At 57.0% G+C, this 9,521-nt stretch overlaps 1 protein-coding gene across 1 annotated transcript; it reads left to right on the top strand.

Annotated features, from left to right (window-relative positions):
- Positions 1-398: 398 nt before the first annotated feature.
- Positions 399-4,138, top strand: EFNA4 (ephrin A4). The gene is made up of 4 exons (XM_052637545.1): positions 399-531; positions 2,648-2,943; positions 3,332-3,400; positions 3,925-4,138. The coding sequence occupies exons 1-4, from the start codon at positions 419-421 to the stop codon at positions 3,936-3,938; spliced, it is 492 nt and encodes a 163-aa protein (XP_052493505.1). The 5' UTR covers positions 399-418; the 3' UTR covers positions 3,939-4,138.
- The last annotated feature ends 5,383 nt before the right edge of the window (positions 4,139-9,521 follow it).

Here is a 9,521-nt window from a genome sequence, read left to right as displayed (position 1 = left end):
AAGTGCCTAGCGATCGAACCTAGGGATCGAACCCGCGTCTCCCGCACTGCAGGCGGATTCTTTACCGCTGAGCCACCAGGGAAGCACCCTGTACTAACACAAGCACGAAAGACAAGACCTCTCTAAAACAACTCCTAGATAGGGGACTGTGTCCCTCCTCGCCGCCTCCTTGAAATGGGCCCAACCTCAGCAACAGCTTGCAGAAGCTGGAGAGCGCCGCGGCGCCCAGAAGGTTAACAAGAGTTGGCTTTGAATGAAGAGGCGGAGACGCGACCCCATTGGTGAAAAGTTATCCAGGGGCGTGGCCTGTGAGTCTCTGCACCCCACCCCAACCTCCTCTGCACTTTGTACCTTTCTCGTCGCGACTGCGAAGCGGACCGGGACGGGCCGGGCCAGACCACACCAGACCTAGGGGGCGATGCGGCTGCAGCCCCTGCTGCAGACTGTCCTCTGGGCCGTGCTCCTCAGCTCCCCTCTGCGAGGGGGCTGTGGCCTCCGCCTTGCGGTCTACTGGAACTCCAGTAACCCCAGGTAGCCGGGCCGAAACCGGCGGGCGGCGAGCCGGGCCTGCACGCTCCCGGGCCGGGCGCGCGCCCGACACTCGCTCTGTGCGCGGCGCCGCCTGGACCCGGCCGCGCGCCGGGGATCCTTTGTTTGAGCCGGCGGGGGAGGAGGGAGGGGCGAGGCGCGCCTGGGGTCCCCTATGCCCGCCCGCACGCGTTGGAGGCGAGCGGCGGACCCCAGTCCCGAAGGCAATCGGTGGGGTCTCAGAGCCGGGAGCTGGGGGAACCTCAGCCTGCACTCCGAGCCCCGCCCCCCTCGCTTCTGTCTTGGGGATCCCCAGCGTTCCTCCGGCCGAAGCTGGGGCGAGCGGACTTGCGGGGCGCCGGGGAGGGGGTGGTTACTCTTGTGAAAGAGGGTTACTCTCCTGCTCGCTTGGCCTCCTCTTTGGCGCTCGCTCTTTCTCCTGAGCTCATTCTAGAACGCTTTCATCTCAGTCATTATTAGTCCTTCTATTTCTGTGCAGTCTCGGCCCTGCCCTTCTAGAGTTGAATCACCTTTAGGCAAGTCATCTGACCTCCCTAACCTCAGTTATCTCATCTGTAAAATGGGGTAATAATGTCTAGTACCCTGGGAAGTCGGGTAGACTGAGGTCATGTGTGTCCAAGAGGTAAAGGCTATACAGATATAAACGGCTATTTTCTGTTTCCTCATCTGCCTGCTTTGGAACCTGTATGTATTTTCCCTGTTTCCATGCTCCTCCCCAATTCTCCTTGCCTCTCTCTGCTTTCTCCATGTTTTCCTTCCTGATTTTCTACTTAAAACAATCTGTGACTCTGTTCATTTGGTCACTCACTAACATTTATTAAGCATGTACCATGTGCTCAGACTTGTGCTAGGGCGCTGGGGGTTAGAAATAAGACCTAGGCTCTGCCCTCTGGGATCCCGAAGGATCCCCGGGTGAGCAGGCTTCAGAACAGGTCATTACAATACCAATGCTGTATGGTGAGAGCTGTTGTCTTCTACCTCTGAATTCCTCTCTGTGTTCCAGACCAGTGCCTCTGAATGACTTGGAAGATTGGTTAAAAATTCAGGTTTCTACCCCCTAACCCTGAGGTTTCTGACTCATTCATTCCATTCCCAAATATTTATTAAGCATTTTCCTTGTGCCTGACACTTTTCCAGGCACTAGGGATGCCATGGAACTAAACAGAGGCCCAGCTTGTGTTCCAGCGGGACTGAGCTGAGCCCAGGAATCTGCAGGAATCTGCATTCCTAATCACAACTACAGATGCAGGTGGTCTTGAGACCACCCATTGAGAGAGAGTTGGGGGCCTTTCATAAGTCAAGTTGGGCTCTGTGTATGATGAGCATGGGGGTAGGAGTCGTTTGTGCTTTACTTGATGCAGGAGGGGTTGACTGTCCTAGGTCCTCCCACCCATACTGGCTCCCCCAGGGTCTCCCAAGAGGTGGAAGGGAGTCCTGAGGAGGCCAAAGAGTGGGAGATATGTGGAGGGGGCTCCAAGTCTGGCACTTTGTTGTCCTGGCAAAAAAAAGGAGGGGGAGAGGAGGTTCCCACCGTCCACTCTTTTTCTTTCTTTCTTACTATGGCATTCTTTCGGCATTGAATTGACATCTTAAAAAGGCAGCCTTCCTCTTTGTGAATCAGTTAAAGAGGATACTGTTCCCAGTCTCCATCTCTAGGCTGACTGCACTGTGGGCCCGGATCTGTGCCCCTTGCCTCTGTGCCCCAGCTTCTTCACAGCAGCCATCCACCTAACATTTGTCAAGCACAGATACTACACCAAGGCCTTGTGTTGGGCATTAGAGCTAGGGAGGGGTGGCAGCTCCCACACAAAAGCTAGGGTGTGGGAGTGCCTTCCCACATTTGAGCCACGTGGTTATAGGCCCTGCGGTCCCTTAACCTCTCTGAAACTGTGCATGTTACCTCATCCATTTCTGGCACTCTCTTTGTCTCTCAAGAGTTGTCAGTCTGGGGAACTCAAAGACCTTCCCAAGCTGCTCCCGCTCCAGTGGGTGGGGGACTGGCTGGCAGGGACCATTGGGAAGGGGTATCTCTGACCCTCATGCCCCCGGTGTGCTGTGCCAAGGAGCCCCTCTGCCCTCATCTACCTTATGCCTGCAGGCTGCTTCGAGGAGACGCCGTGGTGGAGCTGGGCTTCAAGGATTACCTAGACATCATCTGCCCACACTATGAGAGTCCAGGGCCCCCTGAGGGCCCCGAGACATTCGCATTATACGTAGTGGACTGGGCAGGCTACAAGGCCTGCCGGGCTGAAGGGCCGGGTGCCTTCAAGCGCTGGGAGTGCTCCCACCCCTTCGCTCCCTTTGGCCCTGTTCGATTTCCAGAGAAGATTCAGCGCTTCACGCCCTTCTCCCTTGGCATGGAGTTCTTGCCTGGAGAGACCTACTACTATATCTGTGAGTGAGGATGGGCACCCTGGCCACCTCCTGGGGAAGGCAGGGAGGGGAGTGGGGCTACCTGCCATTGCCAGCAGTCAAGGCAGAGAGCCTGAAGGGCAGGGAAAGGAGCGAAAGGATGGCCAGGCCTCGGAGGGGGGAGCGGCCAAGGGTCCAGGACATGGTAGGGGGACATCTAGAGTGAGCTGATAAAGAGATGGGGCAAGGAAGAGGAGCTGGGCAAGGTGACATGAGGAGGGATACAAGTGGGCACCTAGATATAGCCCCAAAATAAGGAAAAGCTTTCCAGGGAATTGGAGAGAGGAGAAGTTGGGAGGGTTTTAAAGTGACTCTGAAGCATGCAAACTAGCCCATGCTAACTTCTTCCTCCCAATTTCCCACCACCCAGCAGTGCCAGCTCCGGGGAGTCCTGGCCAATGCTTGAGGCTCCAGGTGTCTATCTGCTGCAAGGAGGACAGTGAGTGGGTTGGGGCAGGGGAGCAACCCTTCTGGCTAGTGTGGGGCCCTCGGGAATGGGGCGGGGGGCAGTGGGAAGAGTCTGGGAGCATTAGACTCTGGGGGGCCTCTTCTTCCCCCTTTAGCCTCTGCGAGCCTCCACTGCACAGTGGGAATGGCATCTCCAGGGACAAGGCCCTTCAAGGCCTTCACTGAACTGGTGGCCTCTAATGGCACCTGGGAGGAGACCTGCAAGTCGGGGCTTAGAGGTGGCAGATTATGGGAGGGATTGGCTAGTTCGAGAGACCCTGAACAAAGGGGTGGGAGTGACCAACTAACGGGCAGAGCAAGAAGGAGGCTGCGGAAGCAGAAGGACCCATCGGTGCTACCCCTCCCCTCACAGAGCCTGAGTCAGCCCATCCTGTCGGGAGCCATGGAGAGAGTGGCACGTCAGGGTGGCAAGGAGGGGCCACTCCCAGTCCCCTCTGTCTCTTGCTGCTGCTGCTGTTCCCAATTCTGCGACTCCTGAGAGTTCTCTGAGCCAAGCGGACCCTTCCTGACACCCCCAGGAACCAGAGCCCTCCCAAGACTCCTTGGAGAGGGGCACCTGCCCCCTACCTGAGCTGGGAGTGCCAAGCCAGACAGACAAGATAGAAGAGTGATGGGGGAGGTCTGAGCTGACCCTTCCAGGTACTGGCCTCCTCATCACAGGCTGAAGAGGAGCCACAGGGGAGCGGCGGACAGCCCTGGGCACCTTGGGGCAGAGGCAAGACAAACATAAGGTCTCCATCGGTGGCTTTGATGCTCAAATCCCTGCCCTCAGGAAGGCTGGGACTTGATGGGATGGCATCCTGGAGCCTGCTGGGGGCCAAGGCGAAGACCTGGGGACAGGCGGATTGCTGGACCAGGTCAGGCAAGAAACCCAGGCCTGCCATCTGTCCCTGGTGCCCCGTGGGCCTCTTCCCTGGGGCAGCACCTCACCTCCCCAGAGGATCACTCACTTGTCTTCTGTGAAGACGGACTTACCATGAGGTTGAATTTCATGCCAGTTTGTATTTTTGTAAGTGTCTGGACTTCAATAAACCAACTACCCATCTTTTTGTTGCTTTTTCCAACCTACCGCCCTCTGCCCTCTAGCTCCTTGCCTGACACTGGGCCCCGGAGGTGGAGGGGGTGGAGCGGGATGCAGGGTGGGTGGTGGCACAGCAGCGGAGCTCCCTGAAGTCTCTGCTCTCGGCATGGCTTGGCCTGACCCCCATGCCAGCTGTGCCCAAGCCATCCATGCCAGGCCTCAGTGGGCACCCCTCTGGGCAGTGTGGGGTTGGTGCCAGCAGCAGCTGTGGAGCTTGGCACCCTCTACCACCTCTCTAGCTGGTTTCCTGGGCTGGGGAGGGGACAGGTGCTCCTGATAGCCCCCACATACACTCTCGGGGCACTGCTCAAGCTGTGGCAGCACCAAACAGGATGTTGGGGCAAAGGCAAGGGGTAGTAGAAAGAGAGCATCTGGGTTTCAGAATGCCTGGGTCCCTGAGAGCTGGGTGTCCCCCCACTCCGTAAGGGCAGCCTGGGCGGTGCCTGGCGTAGAACTGAGAAGGTGGGGTCAGATCAAAGCCTCCTTCCCCAGCGGCCTCTTTGTTCTTCGCTTTTATAAGGAGGAGGGGGTGGGGCCGAGGAGGGAGGGCCCCCTTTGCTCTCAGCCCCACTCTGTCTCTATCACCTCTGGCAGGCAAAGCTATGACGCCCCCCCAAGACTAACCAGTGACCAGTGACCTGGGGGGAGCCAGAGAAGGGGTGCCCCTTCCCCCGGTGCTATGCTGTACCCGCCCCGGTGCCCCACAGCTTCCCCTGGCACGGTGCCGGCCCGCCTGGCACCCAGCCAACGATCGATAGGTGGATGTTGTGCTGATTAGCTCGGCGGGGCTGCGGCGGCAAGAGGCGGCGTGTGAACATGCGCGTGGAGGGGGCGGCGGGCGGAGGGTGCTAGAGGCCCAGAGACTGATGACCAGGCCGAAACGCTGGAGGTTTTCGAACCCGTGCCCCACCCCTTTGCACACCTGGCTCACACCCCGTCCCTCTGGGTTGTTTCCATCGCTCTAGCTGAGGCCTGGGGCGGAGGACAGAACCCAGGACGAAGCCTACATGAGTTGACCCGCCCCCTGATTCAAGGCCACTTTCAAAATGCCGTATCTGTAGGTGCATGCTGGCGTATTCGTGTCAGGGCCCTCACCCCAAAACACGATTCTTAGCGGGGGCGAGAGACCAGAGTGAAGAGGATGAAGTCTGAGCTGAAGCCTGAGCTAGGGACTCGGTCTTCGGTCCTGTGTTCGAGTTCAGTCTCTATGCCAACCAGAAGGGTGTCTATCTGTCGCCGTGGAAACCGACTGTACTGCTACCTCCGCCCCTTTCCAGTGAAGCCAGAGGCGGCGCAGGCCGGGGATGACTGGTTAGACCAGCACTAAGGACTGCGGGCTTCTCATCCTGCTCCCAGAGGCCGCAGACACCCTCCCTTCGCGGACCAAGCCCGGCGCGCTCGCTCCCGAGCCTATAGCCGGCGCGCGGATCTCGCCGCTGATAACGCATGTGCGACAGAGACGCGGGGCCAAACCGGCTTTCCCCACACTCAAGACACACGCCCTCTCTCTCAGGCAGACGCGCACACTTGACAGACACAGGCAGGCCCTCGCCGGCTCCTAGCTCCCTGCAGGTGTGAGGGTGGACACCTGGGCCGCCACGCACTTGGGCTGGGGAGGGAGAGGAGGCGGCGGGGGAGACGCAGGCCCGCCGGCCGCAGGCCTCTAGCTAGCCCCTCCCTACACTCACTTTCCGCCCAGCCTGGGCCTTGTGTGGACAACTGATTCAGTTGCGGGGCGCGTCTCCAAAGAAAGCGAGGGCCAAGTCCGCTCATGGGGCCTAGACAGGACGAAGACTCTGGGCGGTCTTCCGGGACTGGGCCCTACCCATGAGAAGTCCTGGAGGCGTGTTCCCAGGCGTGGTTCCAGGAGGCTCGGCAGACCTGCAGGTTTTGAGGCGTCGCCGATCTCCCCTAAACTCAGCGGCGCTAGATGGCCGAGGGTGGGGCCCTCAATTTGCTGGGCTTGCCCTAGTCTCACCAGAATGATGTAAAAATCCCTCATCTTCGCATCAAGCTATGTCGCTGTTCCGAGAACCTTAGAGCCCCAGCCTCTGACCTCGATCCTGCTCCCCACTTTCTGGGGTTATAAGTCTTTCACCAGAGGCTAAACCCTGAAGTTTTGGTCTTTTTTATGTAACCCCACCGTTTTTTCTTCTTCCTTTTCAGTAATTCCGTCCTTTCCTTACTCATTCATTCGGCAAGTTGTGAGCTCCCAGCGCGTTCTTCTTTCAGTCGGCCACACCAGCTGGGGTCGTCGGGGGATCCCCAGCGGTGACGCAGTTGGAGAGGGGCACGCAGACTTCCAAATAACCAATAGAATCCTTGGGCTTGGGGCATGAGGTCATCAGCGGTGGTGCCCATTGGTTCAGGCCTGGACGTGGAGGGGGTCCCCATAGCAACCGACGGTGCGTCCGAGCGTAACCTGGAGAGTGGTCTGCTTGTGCTTCAATGGCAGCTTGGGTGGTGCTTGGGTTGGGGGCGGGGAGGAGAGAGCGGAGCCCTGTTTCCCAGGTCCTGCAGTCCTAGCCCAACCAAGTTCTTATTTTTCTCGAGATCCTTTTACTCACTCAGCCGAGGAAGTTAGGAGGGGAGTATTGGCAAAAGCGTGGGGGTCCTGGGTACAGAGCTTACGCCACCCGCCACCCAGAATGTTAATTCTGAGATCCTCGCGTTCATCTGCATATCGTCTGCATCTCATTTGCATTCTCTTCATTTAAGGTCAAATTGGGCAGACATCTCCACATCCCCAGCTCTGTAGCTTGTCTGTATCCCAAATCTCTCCCTCCCGGGCTCTCTAATCTACCTCTCAGTGGTCCAGTTCCTTACCCCACCTCTGCTCCCAGCCTCCAGTCTCTCCAGGGGAGGGAGAGGGCACAGCCTAGCTAAAGGAGAAAGGATAAGAAGTCTGCCTCTCCCTCTGGATGTTTGGTGACAGATGGGGAGGGCTGGTCTGTACTGCCTGGAGACTACATTGGCAAAGCAAATGGTTGGGGGAGGTGCCCTGGGCTGAGTTGAGGGTCTCCAGGGCCAAATCACCCACGTGCCCGGCAGGGTGCTGGAACTAGGGATGCCTGCTTCCAGCTGAGGGGCAGGCCTGCCCACCTGTCTGGTGCCAGGGCAGCTTCCTTCCTCCAATTAAGCACTAATGATGTGTCATTAACCCTTACCTTGCCTACCAGCCCTCAGGTGGTACTCAAATTCATGGTCTCACACTGAGCAGAGGGAAAAAGGAGGGCCTTTGAGGAACCTAAGAGGCAGTAAGGTCAGGGGAGCTGGAGACAAGAAGGTGGGACCACAGGCCTGAGTAGCATGTACTAGTTATGCTGTGTGCTTCTGAGGGATTCTCAGCATGGGTGACTCACTATCAGAATCCATTTATTCTTCTGTTAATCAATTCCACAATTATTTATTAAGCACCTCACCTATGCCTATTAGCTAAATACCAGGCTTCATGCTAGATGTTGAGGATATACACTTGCCTAAGTCAGGATCCCTTCCCTTAAGGAATCTTCAGATTACTTGAGGAGAAAAAACTGGCCAACAAATAATTAGAATGCCAAGTGCAAATGCCGTTATGGAGCTGTGCAGAATGTGCTGTGGGAACACAGGGAAAGTGAACTGTCAGAGAAGGCTTGGGTGTTGAAGGACAAAGTTTATGGCGTGGAGGGGAAGTGTAGAGCTAATCATGCTTTTGATTCAGCATAGAGGTCCATGTTTAGCTGTGTCTTCAGGACTGCTGGTGTCTGCACTCCTCAGAGCTGTATGTTTTGCATCCATGTATATGTGTGTGAGTGTGTATGTGTGTCTGGATTTTTCTGTGTCTGGAATCCCTTCTCCCAAACACACATTGTGGTTTTATTACAGATCAATGTTTGCCGTGAAGCTCTGGCGCAGATTAGCCTGAACCTGCCCAGCCCAGGGGAGGGGAAGTGGAGAACCAGTGCTGGCTCTCTGGGAAGAGGTGGGCAGGCACCACCTTCACCACCTGGGGGCCCAGACCCTTGACACCCCAAGTAGCAGCAGGCTAGCCAAGGGAGACAAGAGTTGGGCCCCCAGGCTATGGTAAGCCGTGCCCAGGCCACAGTCCCTTCTGCCCCAGCTCCCCATAGATGTGGGGGTTATAGCCACCACTCTCCACCAAGATCTCAGGCCCCCTCCCCCAGCCTGTTCTTCTGTCTGTGGAGGAGCAGGCCAGCTCAGACCTGTCTGCTGGCTCTCTCCCACTGGGAGCGGATCCTTTCCAGGGGACACGAGAGGGCTGGGGAATGCTAGGGCCTACTAGGAGGCCCTAGGTACTCCACCCTGGCCCTCTGCAGCTCTCTCCGGCCTGGATTCTCCCCACCCACTATGGGGTGCCACTTCTCTGGGTTTTGCCCAGACATAGCCATCTTTGCCAGGGAAGTGCTCAACCAGTAGGCAGAGGGTAGAGGCCAGAGCTATGGCAGTGAGGACTGGCCGGGGGATGGGTGGGGTGAGGAGACTGCAATGCTCCTCTGAGACTCTATCCCAGTTCCTTCTGTCCCCTTGCAGCCACTTACTAGAAAGCTCAAGTTTGGTGCCAGGAAAGAGAAGAGACTGTGGATTGAAGGAGAGATTTAGGGGCTAAAAAGAGGCTCTGGGGTCTGAGGAGAAGGTCAAGGACCTCTCTTTTCACACTCTCAAGGATGTGAATGTCTCTTTGGCTGTAACTTCTACTCCCCCTCATTCTATCTGAGCTTTTCCTATCCCATCGCTATTCCCCAAGCCCAAGGTCACCTCTCCCACTATGACGGCTATTAGAGAAGTTTGGAAATGGCTGGGAAGAAAGATGAAAAAGAGAGTCTGGAGCTAGTCTAGGTTGGCAGACCTCAGGATAATAATAATGATGAGGCCTCCATCAATCAAGCACCTTGTGGGTCCTAAATTCTGTGCCCAATGCTTCCCAGACACGGATCTTTATCCTCATAACAACCAGCTCTTCAAGGAAGGGTGTTATTATCCCCAGTTTACAGATAAGGATACAGTCTCAGAG

This window comes from Budorcas taxicolor, chromosome 3 (assembly GCF_023091745.1).
Source record: "Budorcas taxicolor isolate Tak-1 chromosome 3, Takin1.1, whole genome shotgun sequence".
NCBI classification, from domain to species: domain Eukaryota; kingdom Metazoa; phylum Chordata; class Mammalia; order Artiodactyla; family Bovidae; genus Budorcas; species Budorcas taxicolor.
This window is presented reverse-complemented; position numbering and strand designations above follow the sequence as displayed.

Bases quoted from the DNA above. Each gene is read 5' to 3' on its own strand.
- EFNA4 (XM_052637545.1), top strand. From the start codon at position 419: ATGCGGCTGCAGCCCCTGCTGCAGACTGTCCTCTGGGCCGTGCTCCTC. The intron at 532-2,647 runs GTAGCCGGGCCG...TTATGCCTGCAG, and splicing joins TGGAACTCCAGTAACCCCAG to GCTGCTTCGAGGAGACGCCG. The intron at 2,944-3,331 runs GTGAGTGAGGAT...CCCACCACCCAG, and splicing joins AGAGACCTACTACTATATCT to CAGTGCCAGCTCCGGGGAGT.